Raw genomic sequence first — 22,252 nt, forward strand, 5'->3', positions numbered from 1 at the left:
GGAGAAACACTTCAAATTAGGCGAGCTTCCACAAAAGAGTGCTGAGAATAATGGATGGAAGCTTTATTTTAAAATATTTAAGCTCTTATACCACTAAGATATACACTCATTTCTGAACTATGGTCAGCAATCTGTTCCACAAATTGCCCTTCCTAAGTTTTCCATCAGCATCTCTTTCTCCCACATTTTTCATAAATCAGAGATATTTTAAAGAAAAGTAGGAAATGAAGATGTAGGAAGCTATATTTTGCTGAACCATGATAAAATGAAAGCTTGTTTTCTCGTCCCTCCATCTTGTGATATAATAATATACACAAAAAGATATTTAAGTCTTAACATATTTCAATGACAGCTTACCATTTCATCTTTCTCCCATTTGTCTGCGTTACTCTTGTCTTGGTTTACTATGTAACCAGGAGGGAGCCAATTGACGGGTGGATCAAAAATAGATACCACCATACGACTAGGCAGCCCTTTCTTCTTCCCAAGACGATACAAGTTACAATTGCTGACCTTTAAGAAAAAACCACTTATAAACATCTACGTATACATTCATACAAAAGTATATGAGAATACAAATATAAACAATTTTATATGCCTAAATAATAAAATAAAATGATAGCATGTTTGTAAAACAGTCATGCATTTCTTATTTAAAATAAAACATGCATATGAAAATTTATATACAGATATATTTTCCAGGTCTCAGAGGTTATTATGCAGACTTCCTAATACAGTAACTGTGACTGGCCAAATCCTGGTCTAAAAACAGAAGTAACTTTTTAACATTTATGTCTATAGTTTCTTGAAAAGTTAAAGTCTTATTTATAAATAAAAGTATAACTTTCTGAATAATAGTAAAAATTTACACAATAAATGTCCCATTATATAGTAGCATTCTTGATTGCCACCTTAACAAGATGTATCACAAGCCCCTTGTTTAAATTAAACCTTGGCATAAAAAAAATTAACAGTTCTGAGGAGAAGTTTGTCCATAAATGTAGCTTTAATTATGATATAATTAACTTTGATGGTATCTCAAATGAATTATTTTAGTCATTTTAAAGGAGAGAGGATTGTATTGTATAATTGTATTCCTAACGTGCACGCTAGCAAATTTATAACACAGGTTGTAATTTTATTTTAGACATGAAAATATCTGGTAAATATAAATATGTATTAATATATTACTTATTCAGTGTTCAAATATTTTATCTATAAATCATATATTGTGGCCATTGTTTAACAGAATAGTGATAGATCATTAGCTACTCACTTTTTTACTTCTCATATATGACAGGCGTCCCTCATGAGCATCTGGGTAAGTGCAAAACAAATATGTAGTGATGGCATGCTTTAAAAATGAATCACCAAGCATTTCGAGCCGCTCTAGATTAAATCCATCACTAGCATTTGAAAGCGTCAAAGCCTGAAGAATGAGACCAGGGTTTGGGCCAAGAGTTTTTGAGGAGTATCCACTAGAACAGTTCTTTTCAGAATCCATTCTGTCTTTTGAAAAATTAAGAGCTTCTGAAGTACTGGTGGTCACTGCCATTTTGGGGCTTCCATCTGAGGTAGATCTGTTAACATTTCCATCACGGTATTTATTACTCAGTAGAGTACATTCATTGCTGGGCTTGGGCTGGTTCTCACTGTTGTATAAATTCTGAATGGGATATGAGGTAGTTGGTTGTACAGGTATTTCCTGCCTGCAGTAATTCAGTTGATTTCCTTGGCAAAAGTCTCTGTTAACTAAATCACAATTGCCATTGGCAAGATTTTTATTATAAGAAACACCATTAATTGCTGCAAGTTCTACCGATACATCAATTTGGAGTTTACTGGGTGACTCATTGAGCAATGTTATGTAGTTCACAGACATTTGGTCATGATTTTCTGCAGAGGAGGCTCTTGTAGCACCTTGATGTGCAGCATTTTCAGGGACTACAATTGTGCTGTGCTTACAGTAATTTTCATTCTCTGCTAAAGTGGAGCTAGGAATAGAGATGAAGGATTTGCTGTCGATGGACTTTTTCCACCCGAAGTCCAGGTTAGGATATCTGCAAAATAAATGTTGATTTTTTAATTTAAAAATATCTCAAAGTGAAGGCATAAGAGAACTCCATATGTATGTTCATTTTTATGTATTAAAAAAGTAGGGCATTTTTTAAAACAAAGATCATTTTGGTATCCAACTCCACTATTTACAATCAAGTATTTTCTAGCTATATACCCAACTGAAAAAATTATATGAACCATATAGAGCAGATCAATTTTGCACTGTTCCAGCATTTGCAAATGTTCACTTAGTTGTTCAAGAAGATTTAGAATACATATATGTGTGGCATAGTAAATACCTGAAGTCTGCAGGAAGTGATTTAACCCCTACACCAGCATCAGTGGCTGTTTGGGCTCTCAGTTCCTCAGCTGTCAACAGGCAGTGCAGACGATAAAGTATGCTAGGGAGACAAACTGCTTTTCTCCACAGCGATGCTGGAATAGGATGTATAGCACAGAGTTCCGGAACCAATATCTTTGAAGAAGGGAAAGAGTTTTACTTTTAAAAATAATCTCAAAAACTTTTAAGTATGGTTAATGATTTAAGCTGAATTAAACAATTTAGAATGGAAAGCAGTTCATTACCTGCTTATTTTGCAGACTTTCCCACTTAGCTTTCCTCTTCTCAGCACTGCTTAGTGGAAGAGCTTTCCCCTTCTGATTCAAATGGCGAGGAGTCAAAAGATTAAGTCTAAAAATATATTGTGAAAATATTTCCTTTAATGTAAATATACAAAAAAAATCTAATTAAACCATGCTGAACTAAGTTTTCAAATGATTCTGACCATCAACACTTTTAAACAAACCTGATTTTCAGAAAGCATTTGCCCTCTGAAAATCAGGCCCTTTAATGATGGCTCAAGTTGACTGCCCAAAAAATTACACCCAAAATTTTGAAAATAAGATTGTCAACTTTATTACACAGTTTACAAAATGTTTCATTGTACATGTTGCAAGACCATAAAATATAAAACCCAAAGAAGAATTAAACTAAGTTTATACTATTCAGAATCTCCTCACCTTGAAGATGTGTGGTCCACATCCAGCAGTGGCTGGTTGAGATTGGTCAGGTCAAGATTATACTTTGTTTTATAATATTCAGCAAAAGTTTCATATTCAGGGGAAGGAAATTTACTCAGTGGAGTAAGATCAGTGTATACATCAGCTACATAGAATCGATGAGGCTGATCAAAATTTCGATACCTAAATAGAATCAGATAGTTTGGAATGAAAAACATTCTTTGAGCAAATTTTCTACCTAAGGCTCTGATTCTGCATTGGGATCAGATGCTAAGTTGTTAAATAACTCTAGTATTTAGTTCTTTGTGCAGAAACTGAATAGATGTGACAAATCAAAGATTATGGTGATGAGTGCAGTATAAGAACTAATATACAACAGAGTAGAAAAAAAATCAATTACCCTTTACAATTACTTTCTGTGAAGAAATAGGAACCCAGAACACCTAATTTTAATAAAATTAAGTATCAATTTTAAAAGGGTTATGTATAATGCAATAAATATATACTTTAGACTATCTGCTTCAATCTGAGCACTTATTTTACAAATGATAAATATTTCTGTTAACCAATATAGAAATTTAGTCCCAACAGTTTTAAATTTTTCAGAAGCTCTTAAATATGTTTAAACTTTTCTATAAAAAGACATTGGTCCTATCACACAATTTTAGAACGCTTAAACAAACAGATTTTGTTGTTGTTGTTATTTCAACAAGCATATGTTATTTCAAATAAATAAAAAAATCCCCAAGACAAACCAAAAACACCACAAGGCAAATGCAAAATTAAAAAATCCCTTGAAGAAAGATGGGAGGATGTTTGTCCCATAGAGTAGGTGAATGTTCCACAGAAGCCGGAATGATACAAACTTATACCAATAGTACATTTGGCATTTGAGTCTGGTTCTCAACCCATTTATGTCCTCTTCCTTCTTAAAAAGTAGAAAAAGTTTCAAATATTCATTTTCTAGCACTGGAATACTCAAGAGGTTTAGTCCTGCCCTTTAAAGCTAGTGTAAATGTGATGTTCACACACCATTTTGCACAAATTGTGATAGCTAGCAAGATATATTCTTAACTATGAGATTTGCATATTTTTTTTTGGCACTTTGGTCTTAGTTTCTGATGTGTCTGTCATTTTCAATTCCTATCTAAATATTTACGCATCTGAGTAGACTTCTCTAAATGAAGTAAAATCTCTAATAATTTATTTAATCTTTTCAACCTCATTCCAAAGTGGCAAACAAGGCTGTTACTTTCCAGGACCATCTGATTTTTTATTTTTTTCAAAATTCTGGAAAAAAGTGGATGCTTAAGTTAAAGCAGCCTTCAGAAAACTCATTTATCTTATCTGCCCTTGCATACTTATTATGTGTACTCTAATGATTCTGGGCATTGTACAAACACATAGTTAAGAGACAATCCCTTGCAGTCCAACAAACAGGGGTATAACAATGGTGATAAACATATATTTCTATCACAGTTTTATGTAGACTGAATACATGCACTATTTTCAGGTTTTAAGAGGTTTTCTCTTTTAAGATACAAACAAATGAGACAGAATATTCAATTATGTCAGTAGTCCATGTTGTCCACCCCACCTTGCCTAGACATTATTAGTTGGCAACAAATAATTCTTGCTACGAGTGTAATTCAAGTCTCCCTCTCCTGAATTTCTAAGTCTCCAACTGTTACTACCACCAATGCCGTTCCACTGGGGGTAGCAACAGAGGGGGTGCTAGTGAAGAACATCCACTGTGTTTTATAGGGCAAATCCCCAGCTGGGATCAAATGTCTTAGTTTCATTGACTTCAATGAAACTATGACATTTATGCCAGTTTAGGATCTACCCCCCTGTCATTAAGCCAGGTTTAGATGGCACGGTGGTTAAAACACTGGTGGCCACAGCTTGTCTCCGCTATCACTCCTATCATTGCTACTGCTGATGGAGCTGCACTGAAAGGGTCATTCTTCTCGGTCTTTGGGACTGCTCTGGCAAGACTCCAGTATCAAGGAGATGTAACTAGAGACAGGATCACCACCAGCCTCCCCAATTTAAAACGGTTCCAGTACAGTAGCTGCTGGTAGAGTCACAGCTTTTGGCAGAATACTATGAAAGTTGTGTGGTGACTTGCACTGTTCCTTATGGGGATGTAACAGATTTTTTAGTGACAATACATTAAAATCCCAATATTATATTTCTATATGAATCATACCACAAACTTGTCATTGACTCTATATTATTAAATAATGTAATTTATCATCAAATGTCATCAGGTTTATGGTGTATGCTAAATATGCTTTGCTCCAATACATTAGTTACATAACTTATATGGCAAATACTTATACTGACACATTTTCTACACACCGAATGTCACAGATGATACAATCCTCACCTTGGAATGATAACTGCATCCTGGTAATCTTCTAATTTGAAAATAAATGGAGTTTCTTTTGTGTACTTTGTACTGGGAATGCCTGTACGTGCTTCAGATTTTTCAATATCTTCCATAAACTTAAAGTCAATGTCCAAAGTGCTGGAGTCATCAACTTAAAAAGAAAAGACATATTTAATTTATTTTGTTGGGTTTCCCAAACTGGAAGCCGTATTATTTTTAACTTGTAAAGTCTTGCTTTTCGGGTAGACTATTTGCTGTCAACACACTCTTTGCCTCCCCTCTTCCCTAAAATCTTGAGGTAAACCTTCCACTTATAACAGCACACCTAGATACTTTTAGATCCTTCCTCGTTCACATGAAAACATACTGCTAAGAGATGATTTGTACTCATTTCAAGCACACTCAGAATTGAAAAAGGTGAGGAACGGTAACAGAATCAAACCCGCATACTATTATATTTCTGCTGTTGTTACTATATTAAATTATATATGAAATATGATAACTCTGAAGGATGACAAAATACTGAAGTAACTAGTTTGTTGTTATAAAGCAAACTAAAGGGAATATTTAAAGAAACTCAATCCTTACCAACATTAAGAGGTAGAACACAATAGGCTGAATCAGCTTCTGTAGGTCTGAACTCTAGTGCAGGTTTCTCAAGCCGAAGAATGTGTGAGAAAATGTACTGGTGAAGTCTTGTGATCAGCTCAAGCATTTGAAAAGACAACATAAAACCAGACTTCTTTAGCTCAATAGATATAGTAACCTCTCCAGAACGTGTGTACACAGGAAAGTGAGGAATCTAAGTACATAAAGAGAAACCAAAAGAGAACAAAAATTAGATACTGAAAGATGTCTTAGAAAATACCATACATACTTCTTCCAGAATAGAATTGTCCCAATCGAACAGTGATTAATGTTTAGTCAGGATTTAGGTATTAATGAACATTAATTTACACATACAGAAACACATGTGGAAGCCATCATTTTGATACAGGGACAGTTTCACTGTTCAGAAAAGTTTACGTTCTCTCTAACCTAGAAAATGACCCCTTTTTGGAGAGCAGGGGCCACCTGATAAAGTTCCCTTTTAAAATTTTGGCTTCTCTCTAGAGTTTCTTAATTTCCCTGCATTTTCTTATCAATAAGAAGGGTAGTGCTATCCTCATGTCTTCACTGAGGATTTCATTCTCTCCTGTGAAGAGAGACTAGGTGAAGGACATTTTCTTCTGGATTTGATCTTTAACTATTTCTTTCAGAATTGATCAGAATCTGAATCAGAAGCAATGCAATCATCTCTTTCCTTGTGCTAATGAGAACTAGCATGAAAGATTTTACTCGTTTCTCAACTTGTCAGCAAGTTTTATAAGAGGCAGGTGGGGAGAGCCATTGCCAGAAACGGGCTCAGTGGTGATGCTGTGCACGAGCTGATGCACAAAGAGCAGACACTAGTGAAACTGGAGTTACGGTTTCCTAGAGTCGGACTGATAAGATTCTGTGCCCAGAAAGGCACAGAATTATAAATGAGTGGCCCAAAGGGTCTGAACGGCAGCGGGGGAGGAGTGTGCTGAGAAAGTGGGTGTGTAATGGGGCTTGCAACCCTATAAAACATAACATCCATGGGATGATTTATGGGGAGGGAGACGTTATTACCTTTACCAATAGTCAGATGAAGACTTCTGGGAGCGAGGGAGTTGATGAATGTGGGACAGGTACCCCAGGAATACTAGGTGGACAGTATAGTGAGGGAGTGGCAGAGCTCTAAAAGTGTCCATAACCCCTGCACTGTGATGTTACAGAGTCCTGCTGCTATAGAGATGCTGAAGGAGCTGCGGAGTGCTGGTGATATTGCTGAGTGCAGGGCCATGGTTGGAATTGCGTGGACAAACCCTCTGAGCAGGTAACAGAACATGATTTGTTCTGAGCACAACATAAGCACAGATCCCCTCTCAATGGATGGTTGGGAAAAAGCACAGAAAGAGGTGTATTTCCTCAGCCTGTGCTTAGCCTTGTCTCCCATTTTCAGCTCAGACAAGGCTAGTCAGAAATGTCCTACCTCAGAAGAAGAATTTGGTATTCTCAATCAGAGAATATAAAATGATAATGAGGAAAGTTTGATAGGAAGAAGTTAAACTGTGGAAATAACTGTACACAATACTCTATGATAACTGGAGATCCAGTTTTCAAGATCTCTCCAGGAAGGCAGAGTTGACATGTGGTCTGGTCTCTGGCCTGCCTCAGTGATTTGAGTCATGAACAGTAGTAGGACTGTCAGGCACAGAAGGGGTAAGAGAAAGTCAGATTCATTACCTGAGGTATAGGTTTGGCTGTCAGTATTCCAAAGCATCTTGTTGTATCCTCTGGAGGATACAGCTTTCGCCTCCTAAAGTTGAGCTCGTCAGGCAAAGGGGTAGTTAACACCATTCCTATTACATACAGATAACAGGGATGATCAGGTTGGGGGTAACTATCTCTCAAACATTCTGGAATCTACAATCAAAGAGAGGAAAATACATTAATATGACTATTTCAACAAACTTCACTTAAATTTTCATTCCTAGAACAAATATTTCATAAGATCTGTTGAGACTGGTATGAAACAAAATTATTATACTTTATTAAAACCTTTGGAGATATGTTTCTAAAAGGTAGAACAGGAAAATTCACCCAAACTAACCTGAATTCCCCCCCCCTTCTTTTTTTTTTTTTGAACAGCAAGACCCATTAATACTGGTCTTCAGCCTACTTGCAGGTTGGGGGCAAAACCAGACCTCAGTCATTAGTCAGCAGCAGAATGCCTCGTGCCCAGAACTTCCTGCTAGCTGAGACAACTATTACTTTCCTAAATTAACAATTGTGTTAATTCTACATTGAAAAACAAAAGTCTCTCCTACTGCAGAGCACCAGAATAATCTTCCCTATGAATAAAATGAAAGCTCTGAATACCATTTTCCATCTCTATCCATCTCTATCCATCTCTGGATAACCCTTTGTGTCCAGGCTCTATGGTCCTTATTTCTCAAATAAAGGCAGTTTTTATATAAAGGTTGGATAAGTCTTCCCATTCTTAATCTGCTAAAATTCAAAGACCCACTGCATTAGGATTTTCTCAGTAGTATGTCTCCAGAATGAGAAGCAAGTTCAATCTTTACTTTTGTACACCAAAAAATGAGGCAAAATATATCTACACCCCATCTTTCCTTGGCTGTGGCATTAGTACACAGAATTCTTCTGCCTAAAATGACACTGGCTGAAGTTTGGATGACCAATTTGTGGATTTCTGTGAATGTATGTATTTATGGTGATCAGGTGACTGACTTCCAGCTCTCCTTGTAGGAACCATATAACTTCTCTGCTCATGTGCTCATCGTTGCTCTTAAGAAATAGGATTTGATAGAAGAGTATGGTCTACTATTTTGCAGGGATGAAAAATACTCCATCTGGATTAATCAAAAAACTAGATGTTTTAGATATCCTCCTGGCTTTTACATAAAAAACCCTGAGTACTTCTTGTAGATCTGAAATGTGCTAAAGCTTCTTTTCCAGATGCAGAGTTGTGACAAAAACACGGGAAAAATTCTTGATTTCTACGAAAAAAACAGTTTTCTTTGTGCCAGTTTGAAAAATCATCTTCTCAGAATGACAGGTATTTTACTGAGCCTTTTGAGCACACTCCATATTGCAAAAAGTCACCTTATTGAGGTAACAGATATTGAGAAGGGCACTCTGATGGAAAGGAAATATGACAATACCTCTTCCAGTGGTTCAAACTGATGAACAGGTTCTTAGTGCTGTAGGAAATAGGTTTTCCCCATTTACCCTGGACCGTTCAATCTACTGCTTCTGAAGAGGTCCTCTCTTTTGTTGTACTTCTGGGACTGAAAATTTCATGTTATCTATATTCCTTTCTATAATATCTGACTAGGGTCAAGTTTTCCCTAGACTTTTCCGATGACTGTGACTACCTTATATATTGATTTCCAAAAAGCTTCCCACTGGAGTGTGTGGGAATTGCCAGAAGCTGATTTATCTGACAAATATTCTCTACGATTGATGATATGTATGCCTACATGATACTATATTGTATCCCACTGCTCTGGATGAGAGCAAGAGAATATCCTTAGATATGACTGAAGGCTGCTGATAAAGAATTTTTCCAGAAAGATGACTCAAAACTTCTCTTGTGAAGTACACAGAGGTTGTGGATGTCCACAGTCACCTTGTAATTCCTTCTGATTAAGGAGTCCACTCTCCCATCCATGGTGTCTTTTTGGTGGAAGAATCTCCCTCAGCTGGGATCACCAAGTCCTTGACGGAGAAGAGTGAGATATGTGTGTGCACCAAGTCTATTTTTGGGACAGACACCAGGATGGATCTGAGCTGGTGCATATGGTAGAACCTTTGGGTTGCTTTTCCAGTCTCTTGGCTCTGTTTTTAATTGAGGTTGCCATGGCCCTCCTGAGCATCTACAAAATACACTGGTTGAAAGGATATACCCTGTACTACTAATTATCAATCCTCTGGAAGGAATTTCAGGGAATGGGGCTTTCTTCTGCTACCAGTGACTGACAGGTCTGTTTCTACATCCATGGAAGCAAGTTGAAGACCCATCATAATGGATCTGTGGAACTTTCCATGATGAAGAATGCAGCTTATAACAAACCTGTTAAAGTGAAAGTTCAACTCTGCACTAGTTATCCTATTATATATTATGTTAAATAAATCTAATAAAAGAATACTCCTGTAAAGTGATAAATATGTTTATGAAATAACATGACTTATACCAACACTGTGCCTTAATAAATCTCTATTTGAAAAAAGTGATCTCTACCAACCTACGGTTCAAACCGAAAGAATTTGATGTTCCATGCTCAAATGGTAAACCTTTAAATCAAAATTAAATATCTGAAATTAATAAAAAAGCAGCGAGTTCTGCCTCTGGAAATGTCCAAAAGTCAAAATTACTAACAACACAACAACAGTCTTTGAGTCACGTGACTTCATTTCACAGACTTTAGAAAAAGAAATTCTTTACTTTCTATACTTTGACATATTGAACTGGATGCTGAAGTTTTTTTTTTTTTTTTTTTTTACACAAACTTCTTCTGACACTTGTTAGTTTCTTTGGGACAAGTTTTCCACTCAATTACATTAGTGAAACTTCACTGACTTCAACAGAATTGCACTGGTATAACAGAGAATTTGGTCCATGATTTTCAAGACTCCATCAGGGATAGAGAGCTATCTTTGTGATGTACAGAAGAAAAAAAACTGTCTGGATATTACAACTAGACAATTTTTTTTCAAAAGAAAAAAAAACAGGGAAAAAACTTCATCCAAAATGTCACAATTTCTTTGTTTCTTTCAACCAGCTTTGAAAGCTATAATATAATAGTAATTATACATGGGATAAAATGCAACTAGCTAATTTAAAAAAAAAAAAAAAAAAAAAAAAAAGAGTGCTAGCTAGCATGCAAAACATTTTTCATTCCTCTGAACAGATTCACCTTGACAGCTAGTACCTACCCTCTTTTCTCTAAAAGGGAGACAAACATGCAGCTAGAAGTCTGTACTATATATTTTGTAATGTAAAGACCATCCTGCTAAAAAGTTTGAAACACACCTTGTCATAAATATAAAGGGAAAGGTAAACACCTCCTGGCCAGAGGAAAAACCTTTTCACCTGTAAAGGGTTAAGAACCTAGGATAACCTCGCTGGCACCTGACCAAAATGACCAATGAGGAGACAAGATACTTTCAAAGCTGGAGAGGGGGGGAGGAAAAACAAAGGCTCTCTGTCTGTGTGATGCTTTTGCCGGGAACAGAACAGGAATGGAGTCTTAGAACTTAGTAAGTAATCTAGCTAGATATGCGTTAGATTCTGTTTTGTTTAAATGGCTGATAAAATAAGTTGTGATGAATGGAATGTATATTCCGGTTTTTGTGTCTTTTTGTAACTTAAGGTTTTGCCAGGAGGGATTCTCTATGTTTTGAATCTGATTATCCTGTAAGGTATTTACCATCCTGATTTTACAGAGGTGATTCTTTTACTTTTTTTCTAAGAATTAAAATTTTTCTTTTAAGAACCTGATTGCTTTTATATTGTTCTTAAGATCCAAGGGTTTGAGTCTGTGTTCACCTATGCGAATTGGTGAGGATTTTTATCAAGCCTTCCCCAGGAAAGGGGGTGTAGGGTTTGGGGAGGATTTTGGGGGGAAAGACGTTTCCAAGCGGGCTCTTGTTATATATCTGTTAGACGCTTGGTGGTGGCAGCAATAAAGTCCAGGGGCAAAAGGCAAAATAGTTTGTACCTTGGGGAAATTTTAACCTAAGCTGGCAAAAATAAGCTTAGGGGGTTTTTCCATGCAGGTCCCCACATCTGTACCCTAGAGTTCAGAGTGGGGAAGGAATCTGGACACACCTTAAAATAAAACCTTCATTTGAAAAACACCCCTTTGTCAGACAAGTTAGAGACTTTAACTTAGAAAGCTTGTCTTATTTCCAGACTATAACAGAATATATTAAATCTTAGATGTGGACAGCAATGAATGATACTAACAGCTTTAGGGTAGCACTGCCTTCGTTTTGTAGATCCTGGTCTTCCTGGAACACTGGTTTCTTCTTCATCATGTAAATCAAGCTCCTCCTCATACTTAACCGTTTCTTTTCCAACCGGCATCAAGTGGTCATCCAGTTCACCTAATTTTATTAATGAGTACAGGTGAGTACTAGTATTAATAATCACATTTCAATTCTTCAAATATTATGGATTAGCTTTGTTCATTCAATGGAATAACTACCATATAACCTGCATGTCTACACTGCAATTAAAAATCTGCAGCTGGCCCATGCCGGCTCAGGGCTTGGGCTAAGGGCTGTTTAACTGGTGTAGACGTTAGGGTTCGGACTAGAGCCCATGCTGTAATACCCAGTGAGGTAGGAGGGTCCCAGAGCTCAGGCTGCAACTCAAGCCTGAACATCTGCACTGCCATTAAACAGCCCAAGCCCCATGAGTCCGAGCCAGCTGGCACGGGCCAGCCAGGGGTGTCCAACTGCAGTGTAAACATACCCTTAGAGGCTACACAATATTTAGGTGACCTCACTAAATAGTAGCGAGAAAATGCTAATCGTGATACCATGCACACATTAACCTCTTACCAGTTAAAGTTGCTAATTTGTTCTGAGTAAAAATAATACTGATGGCAGAATTCTAAGATTTCCAAAGTACATTTAAAATAAAAATTTTAAATAAATATTCTCCCTATGCTGAAGTTGTCACTGAAAAATCAACTTCCCACACCAATTAAAGGCAGCCTGGGACTGAATTACTTGATTGGACTAATTTGCACACAGTAATGTCTACCACCCAGGATTTCTTACTCCCTTTTCTTTGGGTATGTACAGACTTTCTGTACTGGTTTAGAGCACCTCTAGCAATATTCTATGGGATGCTGGTTTAAAAAACACACTAATAAAGAAATGTACTTATGACATATTTACAAGCAGCACTACAGCTAAAGTCAGCATGAGATTTTCGTTTTTTTGACTATGTTCTATGGCTCGGAGAAAATCTGCTTTGCCTCTTTAGAAATGGAAATTACTGACTTTTAACTGGAAGTTCTTCGAGATGTGTGGTCCCTGACTGCATTCCACATGTGGGTACGCATGCACATCATGAGCTTGAGACCAGAAAAATATTGCAAATAGTGTCTATTGTTCCATGCCTGTGCCCTGGCTCCCCTTGTGCTCTGCACTGGGGATGTAAGTGGAAGTACAGACCAATGCCTCTCCAGTTCTTTCTCTACCACAAATCCAGTTGTGATTCAAAGCTGGGACGGCGGGGAAGGAGGGTATGTAGTGGAATACAGATAGGAACACATCTTGAAGAACTTCCAGTTACAGGTAATTAATCTCCATTTCTTTTTTGTGCACTAGTCCCTATTGTATTCCACACGATTGCTGACAAATAGTAGTCAAAGAGGAGGGGGATGCGAGGATGCAGGTGGTCTATATGCTTGCAACACTGCAGCTCCAAAGGCTATGTCAGCAGAAGAGGCTTGGGCCAATACATAATGCTTTTCGAAAGTGTTGCTGGAACTCCAGGTTGCCACTTTAAATGTCCAGTAGAGGGTCTTAGCCTACTTAGGCTTTCTGTGCTCTCGTGGAATAGATGTGCTAACTGATTAAAAAAATCCATGCAAGGTATGGCTGCACTGCACTTACCCATGGCTGGCCCATGCCAGCTGACTAAGGCTCACAGGGCTGTTTGTGGAATAGACATTTGGGCTCAGGCTGCAGCCCGAACTCTGGGACCCTCCCATCTCAGAGGGTTCTGCAGACCAGGCTCTAGTCTGAGCCTAGAAGTCTACACGGCAATTAAACAGTCCCTTACCTCAAGGCCCATGAGCCCGAGTCAGCTAGCATGGGCCAGTCACAGGTTTTTAATTGCAGTGTAGACATACCATTATAGTCTCTGAGAAGATATAGCAGACCAAGCATGAGGTCAAGCAAAAACAACAAATGGTCCAGGTGATTTCCTAAAAGGTTTCATTCTTTGCATGTAGAACACAGTGCTCATCTGAGCTCAAGACAAAAAAGTCTCCTGTCTTTGCTGGAGGCGTGAGGCTTTGGGAAGAATACTGGTAAGTGAATTGATTAGTTTACGTAGAATTTGGAAACTAATTTGGGATGAATTTCAGATGAAGGAGAAAGGATACTATATCTTTGTGAAATGTAGTATAGGGTGGGTCAGCCATAAGAGTCCCCAGCTCACTCACCCTCCTGGACAACATAATGGCAACCAGGAAGGCGACCTTCCTTGATAAGTGGGACATTAAGCACATGGCCAATGGTTCTATAGGTGGCCTGGTAAGTGTTGAAAGTACAAGACTGAGGTCCAGTTGTGGCATTGGCTTCATTACTGGTGGATAGGTCCTGGTCAAACCCTTTAGGAATCTGGTTGATACTGAATGAGTAAAGATAGAGTAGCTATCAATCAGAGGATGGCATGCACTGATGCTGCTAGGTGAGGCCACAGCAAGCTAATATAGAGACTCAATGTCTTAAAATAGCAGGAATACCTGCTGACTCTGATAATACTGAATCTGTTGTGACCAGATATACAAATTCCTCCCTGTGGCTAGGTAACATCTTCTGGTAGAATCTTTCCTGCTATTATTCAGAATAGTTCAACTGCCAAACATGAATGCTTTGGGTTTGAAAACTATCCAAATACCAGGCTGTGAGGTGAAGAGAATCTGGGTTGGGATGCCTGACCCTGCTGCTTTCTTGAGTTAGCAGGTCCTTCCTTATCCAGAAATGTTGGGATTATATAAATGGAAGGAATGCATTGCAGGCCCACCTGACTGCTCTTAGTTCTAGGAGGTTGATATGCATACTGGCTTTCCGAGGTGTCCATCCACATGGGATCCCCAGCCCGCAAGGGATGTGACTAAGATTATTCTCATGTTGGGTATGGGAGCTAAGAAAAGGACTCTAACATATACATGCCCCAGGTTCGTCCACCAGATGAGCGAAGCTCTGACCATGACAGCAACTGTCACTACAGAGTTCATGGTGTGCCTGACTGATGTATACACTGACAGGAGCCAGACTTGTAGATAATGGAGATGTAACCTGGTGAAAGGCATTACATAGGTATAATAGCCTACGTGGCCTAACACAGAAAGACAGAACCGGACCATTCAACATCTGAGTGTGACTTGGTTTATTAGACTGCTCATGGCATGGAGTCTGTCCACGGGAAAGTAGGCTCTTGCTGTAGTTGAGCCAAGGTCACCCCTATAGAGTTTCTGATTTGCATGGGAATCAGGACAGATTTTTTTTTTTTAATGCAGATCGCCAAGGATGCCAAGACCCAGTAATGACGAGGTTGCCATCAGAGCTCCTAGGCATTATCTACTTGTTCAAAGCCAGTCATCCAAGTACAGGAAGATAGTGTAGCTGTTTCATCTCATCTTTGCTCCCACCACTGAAAAGACCTTTGCAAAGACTCTGGGTGCTGTTGCCAAATTGTGCAGGAGTTCCCTGTATTCACAGTGTTCCTGACCTACCAGAAAACTGAGGAACCTTCTGCGGGACAGGTCAACGATCACATGAAAGCAAACATCTTTTATGTGGAGAGCTGTGAACCATGTGTCTTTCCAAGGAAGGAGTTATTGATGCCAATGTAACCATGCAGAATTTTAATTTGTAAATAAAGGTATTTAGCTGATGTAGGTCAATAATCCCTCCAGCCTCCCTTTTATTGGGAAATATGAAACAGTTGGAATAGAACCCTTTCCCTTGATGCTGAGGTGGCACTCACTCTATAGTTTAGCTGGTGGCTGAGGTTGGGTAGCTGTCACTGAGATGGATGAGACTGCATATCTTGATTTCTGCACCTTTTGTTGCTTGTCGTGCAGTTTTGTAGGGTCATCGGTGCTAGAAAGGCTAAGGAAAGAGGTGTTGGCTTATATGGTCATTTATGGTGTTTCCTCTTCAGGCCCAGAGAATAAACGCCTAGCGGGCAGTGGGATGACCTGCAGTTTTTTAAAAAGTGCAAAGACTTGTCTGTCTTCTCATTAAAGAGACTAGTTTCATTACAAGGAAACTCCTCAATGGTGTTCTGAATCTCTCTTGGGAATCCTGAAGAGTGGAGCCATGACTCCTGGCACATTACTATTGTGGTTGCCATAGATCTTGATGCAGTATCAGCTGCTTCCACTGCAGCTTACAGTGAGGTTTTGCCACAAGTCCACCTTCCTCAAAAAGGGCCTGGAATTGAGCCCTGTCCTCCTTGAGGAGTTTTATCTTTGAACTCCAGTAACATTGCATAGTTCATAAAAGGGCCTGGTAGTTAGAAATTTTCAACTGGAGACTGATGGATGTGAATACCTTCCTCCTCAGGTCAAGGCGTTGAGCTACCTTGTACGTATGGGTAGTTCCTGGGTGTCGCTTCCTGGATCTTTCCATGGCTGCTTGCACTATTAGGGAGTTAGGGGTAGGGCCAGTGAACAAGAGTTCTTCCCCTTAGGAGTAGGGATACAAGTTGTTGGTGTACGCCATACAACTTTAGCTGGCCTCCATAATGGCCTCATTTCACAGGGATGCTACCCAATTGGGTCCGGCGGGCTGTCACATGTTCAAGAGTTTGTGCTGCATATCTTGAACTTCCTCTAATGGAATTTGAAGCTCTGCTGCCAATGTCTCCAATAGTGCTTGGTATTGCTTAGGGTCACTGGGTGAGAGCAAAGACAGGGTAACTACCTCATCAGGTGAGGAAGATGATATGCCTGTTGGCACTGCTAGTACCAGAGGATCCAGTTCATCATCTTCCTCTTCCATATACTTCTGCAGAGCTGGCTGCTGTTGTCTAGTAGGAGAAGGATGGTGAGACTCTGATTGAGTGCATGGATTTGGTAAGGGTCCCATGCATGCCAAGGGGCCAGTATGAAGGGTTGAAGACTGGTTGGGATGGACCTCAGGACAGTGGGTACCAGTGCTCTCTTGGAGGGGAACCATGTTTGTGCAGAGAACAGGTCCAAGACACTCTCAAAGTCCTGTCTGCGATAACCTCCATAGGTTGAGGAGATGATGGTTTGCCTTGGGCATCGCATTTAGTCTATGGCAAGGACAGATCCAGTTCCATCAGCAGTACTGTCAGTACCAGTGGAAGAAAAGACTGGCTTACGGATGGAATAGGGGAGTGACTCCTCCTTCTTGAAGTGGTGTTCCCTTCTGGGGTCAATATGGTCCTCAGAAGGACCAGGCTAAAAAGTAGAAGAAATTGCGAGTCCAGGAGGATGAAGATATCCTCTGGTGTAGTGTTATGTCTCAGTCCATTCTGGAGTACAAACAGTCCTGGTTGTCAGTTCTGCTGGATCCGATGCCATGACAGACTTACTTGTTGGTGGGTGCTTTCAGAACCGGGTTGGTACAGCTGGGGAGAGGGGATCCCATCTGGTGCTCATCAGTACTGGCAGCTGATGGTACTTTGACTCTTTAAGGTTGTGGTCCGCACTGATGTTGGTACCGGTATCATGGAAGCTTTCATTTTGTACGCTTTCCCTTTGTGGTCAAAAGGCTTCGGCAGACTGACAAGCAAAGACTCACCTGATTTGGAAGGACACGGGGAGGATCCCTTCTCTGAGAAGGCTACTTAGACTGGGGATGGTCTGTTCTTATGCTTGAAAGAGTTCCCTTCACTCTTATGAGAGGCCCAAGGCAACAGGTCTTTAGATTTAACTGATCCAGCTTCTGCTCCAGAGCTAATACTCGGAGAAGAACTGCTCAAAGCCTCCAGTCAATGTACTAAGGTGTCTCCCCAGCCTGGATCTGACAGGGCTTTCTCCATGAGATACTTCCTCAGTCAGACCTCTCGTCTATCTTTGGTCTGGGGTGGGAAGAAGCAACAACTATTGCACTTGGAGGAGACATGAACTTCCCCAAGGCAGTAAAGATAGCATGGGTGGTCATCAGTGTTCTCTCTAATTTTCCCTCACCTCCATATTGGTGCACACAGAGTTCACGTGGCGGGGTGGGACTGAGGGGTTTGGTACGTGGGAAGGGGTTCAGAAAGTGGGAAGGGGTTCAGGGCGGGGTAGAGGGTTGGGGTGCAAGGGGGAGGACTCTGGCTGGAGGTGCAGGCTCTGGGGTGGGGCTGGGGATGAGGGGTTTGGGATGCAGAAGGGGGCTGGAACAGGGGGTTTGGGTGTAGGAAGGGTGAGGGCTCTAGGATGGGGCCCGGGGATGAGATTTTGGAGTGCAGGCTGCCCTGGGGCTACAGCAGGGAGAGGACTCCTCCCTCCCTCCCCTCTCTCCCCCCATAGCAGCACCTGGGCTGAGGTGCTTTCCCCGCCGCAGCCCTGCGCAGCTCTTAATAAGCTGCTGTGCGGCCACGCAGCCAAGATGGATCTTAGGTGGTCATCACTGACCAAGAAAGAGCAAGGGCAGGATAGAGAGTTTTTGAATCCCGAAATTCTGACATAGTCCTACTCCCAAAAGGGGAGACAGAGGGTTCCCCACCAGATCAGGAACTAAGCTACACTACCAATACAGAAAACTATAAAAGCACTTAAAGTATATACACAATTATATTTACAAGATGAAGACAAACTCGATGCGAGGATAGCTCCAGACACTGGAGGATTCCGACTGAGACCATGTGGTGGTACAAAGGAACTGGAGGAGTCAGTCCACACCTCCCCTTATATCCTTGGTGCAGAGCCCAAAAGGAACCTGGGCTCAGAGGCAGACCAATGGTCACTATTTGAAAGATTTTTCTGGATTCAGGTGTACCGTGCACATGCACGCTCACATATCGAACACACATAGGGACCAGCACTTGAAGAATTTAGAGTTCTGATAAATATTTTGCAGTTAACTAGAGAAGCCTCCTCTTAAAGCATTGCATTTTGGATTGTACAAAACAAAAGCTGTTATAATGAACTTCTAGAAAAATCATATTCTATGGTTATCTCATGGCTGAGAAATATAGCTCTCAAATTACACCAGAACTCTGAAATGTGATTTGCTAGCTGACATTGAAATTTTTTCCTGTATAAAAACCATATTCCATGTCAAAAGTTATGTTACCGCAACTGATATTGAATTTACCATTTTAAAAACCACAGAAATTCAGTGGTGAGATTCCCTTGACAACCTTAACTCTACACCTCTACATGGATGCATGTTAAATTATTTCATTATATGATCACATCACAGAACATTGTGCAATGGGGGTTAAACCATGAATTCTTCTACCATATTATAGATGACAGAAGTCTTTACCTACAACTTTCCAAATGCCTCAATATAAAGATTTTTTCCCCTTAACCAAAGAGATCCTTGTTTTCAAAGTCACTTACCAATTTTGTGAAGTTTTTCACAGCAAATAAGAGCTACCACTCTCTCAGCCAGTCTTGCACAACTCATTGGAGGACCCTACAAAATATTTCACAAAATATCTTAAATCTATCTTTAACAGTACATAGTTTACCAATATATTTAAATGGTGAGAACTTAAACATTATAATGGTTTCATAAACTCAGAAAGAACAGACATTAAAACTCATCACAAAGGAGTTACTGTTTTAAAAAACACTATCAACTCTTATACTGCCTATGCAAAGTGCAGAAATAAATAAATAAATAAAATAAATCTGGAGCACATCCCACAACTCAAATAAGCAAATGTGTATGAACATGAGGCTGAGGGAAAAGCAGCAAAAGTCTTTGGGATGTATAATGAAAGGAAGTTGCTGAGAAAACAGACTACAAACAAAAGAAGCAGAAGTGGTCTGCAGGTAGTTACAGTGTGTGTTACAGCAAAAGAAAAGAGCATATATACTGGCTACAAATTAATGCCAATGGAAAATTCGTTCACGCATATATACATACATAATTCACTTATTTCCATCCCCATACCAAGTACTTACAACAATAGAGGCTCGAAGAGGTGAGTTGATTGGCAGGTAGAGAGTTGAATAAAATGTAGTATCAGGCAGTTCTCGGGTTTTACACTTAGGAGCCAGATGAGTAAATGGATCGCTTGGCAATCTTGCGCAGTACCTAATTTGACAATAGATTTTAAAAAGCCTATCTTTCTAAATCCAAAAGCAAGATCCTATTTACAGCTTACAGGGACTCTCAAATTACTAATGCAGGAAGTATGGAAGATTTTAGTCCTGCCTATCTCTTGAATTTCCCAAAATTAATATTTAGTAAAGTAAAATGATTTAATGTTGTCATCCAATACCCTTTTTAAAATAATACAGCAGATCATAAACACCAGAAATGTGAGTGAGAGGATTTTATGTGGCCCCCCTCAACTATAGCACTTCTTTAAAATTTGGCACTGTCAAAAGCAACTACATCTCTACCCATTTGAAGGCTGAACGATGGACTTTATTAAATGTGTTGGTGGTCTCTATTTTATAAAGGTTTTTATACAGCCCATATCACCATAGTAACTCAGTACATTCCAGCAATGCATTAAGCAATGGGAGTACACATCAGTCATGTTATGTTCATATCCCTGGGTAGTTCTTAGTAGAAAGGGAATCCACATCACTTATACCAATCATCAGAACTGGTATCCTTGTTGGCAGTCTCAGACAAGGACTGAATGGATCTGACAACAGGCCTGCCCTCTCTAACTCAGGGGTGATCTCATTCAGAATAGAGTTGAAGCATGTTGGTAGAGCGTTATGAGGAAGTTTTCAGTGTCATGCCTTACGCTGCCCTGTTGTGTGAGTCAATGGAGAACTTCAGTATCTGAAGATGTCAAAGTGCAAGGAAAAAAGAGAATTTGCCTCATACCTATTGATGTGTCCAATCGCAGTGTTAATTGTAACTCTTGGACTGCTATCATCTGGCCTCAACACATAGGGTGGAAAGACATCATCATCATCCACGATGGATTCAGTTTCAGTTTCACTAGTATCAACGGACTTTGAGCATTTGTTTCTGAGGATCTTAACATTTTAAGAACAGAATGTGAGAAACAGGCTATTTTTTTTTTTTTTACTACTATGCTAACCAAGAAGTATGTTCCTTTCGATACATACCTTCTCAATTGCTTTGTAGGTTTTAAGATCTTCTTCAAAACTTTTGATTTTGTCTGTGTCTGCTAACATGATGTAATTTGAGATTGGTGCCCTGGCTCTTCCTTTGGACTGCACATAGGAACGGTATTCTGTGGGCAAATCAAAACGAACCACCAAATTGCATTTTGGTATGTCAACACCCTCTTCAACAATACTAGTAGCAATAAGTAAGTTGGTCTCATGTGCTCGAAATTTTCTAAGTACCTATAAAGTAATCAAGAAAGAAATGTCTAAGAAATCATTTCTGTACACAACTGTTTGAATTACTTTTAATGAATTTTGTAATGCTATGTAAACAAAAAAAACACCCCAGAAGGATGGAACTGGAATTCTAAAAACATGTTTAAAAAGAATCAGAAGGATTACAGTGTTCAGCCAACAGAAACAACAATAATAAAAAAAAAATTTCAGAGACTCTTAGAGCAACAACATTTAATCAGAAAGACAATATGGCTTCCTAGGAATTACATCTTAAATATTAAATTATGAGGGAATCTAAAAAAATGTGGGAACCTCTAATCATGCAGGTGGGGAAAACCTGCTTAATTTACAATATTACATATCTTTTGGCTATGCTCCAGCAATGTTGTGTTCAGAAAAGCATTTCTGAAATCAATAATTTGGGAATAACCAATCAGCATTTCTGATGTTGAAGCATCACTTTTGGAAATGACAATTTCCACAGTTGATGTTTCTGCTAACAACAGTTTAAATTCACTAGGATCAAGGAACAATTATGGTCAACCTGCTAAAAGAAAAGTCACAACAGTTATATAAAAACAAACTGAAATAAGAAATCCTGACAAAAATACTTGCAAAAAGAACAATGTCAAACTATTCTGTAAAATCCAGAAAAGGAATAAAAAAGGAAGTAAAAATTAGGTTCACTTAAAAGGAAAAAAGCCATAAGAATTTATAGCTCATTATACTATGTGTGGAAGAAACAGCCTCCCTCCCCCACACAATAAACTACAGTAAACTACTTGTTGCAGTTCACGTGGTTTTAGGCTACTTTTTAAATCAAGTTTCAGAGTAGCAGCTGTGTTAGTCTGTATTCACAAAAAGAAAATTCACCTTCTCTAAGGTGCCACAAGTACTCCTTTTTTAAATCAAGTTTGTTACTGAACAATTGCCAACAGTATTTACTAATTTGAAATGTCAATGTAGGTAA

The 22,252-nt window shown here is 39.2% G+C and overlaps 1 protein-coding gene across 6 annotated transcripts in view; it reads right to left on the reverse strand.

Annotated features, from left to right (window-relative positions):
* Nucleotides 1-22,252, reverse strand: part of DICER1 (dicer 1, ribonuclease III) — a 98,598-nt gene that overhangs the window by 11,247 nt on the left and 65,099 nt on the right. For all 6 annotated transcript variants that reach the window (XM_074956173.1, XM_074956174.1, XM_074956176.1 and 3 more), the window contains 13 exons: nt 21,043-21,285; nt 20,795-20,949; nt 19,912-20,044; nt 19,342-19,417; nt 12,033-12,172; nt 7,784-7,963; nt 6,062-6,275; nt 5,471-5,624; nt 3,079-3,261; nt 2,644-2,749; nt 2,358-2,533; nt 1,277-2,060; nt 358-513 (listed from right to left, as the gene is read on the reverse strand). In XM_074956173.1, the coding sequence (XP_074812274.1) occupies nt 358-513; nt 1,277-2,060; nt 2,358-2,533; nt 2,644-2,749; nt 3,079-3,261; nt 5,471-5,624; nt 6,062-6,275; nt 7,784-7,963; nt 12,033-12,172; nt 19,342-19,417; nt 19,912-20,044; nt 20,795-20,949; nt 21,043-21,285 (2,700 nt within the window). The remainder of the gene's footprint in view (nt 1-357; nt 514-1,276; nt 2,061-2,357; nt 2,534-2,643; nt 2,750-3,078; nt 3,262-5,470; nt 5,625-6,061; nt 6,276-7,783; nt 7,964-12,032; nt 12,173-19,341; nt 19,418-19,911; nt 20,045-20,794; nt 20,950-21,042; nt 21,286-22,252) is intronic.

This window comes from Natator depressus, chromosome 6, assembly GCF_965152275.1.
Source record: "Natator depressus isolate rNatDep1 chromosome 6, rNatDep2.hap1, whole genome shotgun sequence".
Taxonomy (NCBI): Eukaryota; Metazoa; Chordata; order Testudines; family Cheloniidae; genus Natator; species Natator depressus.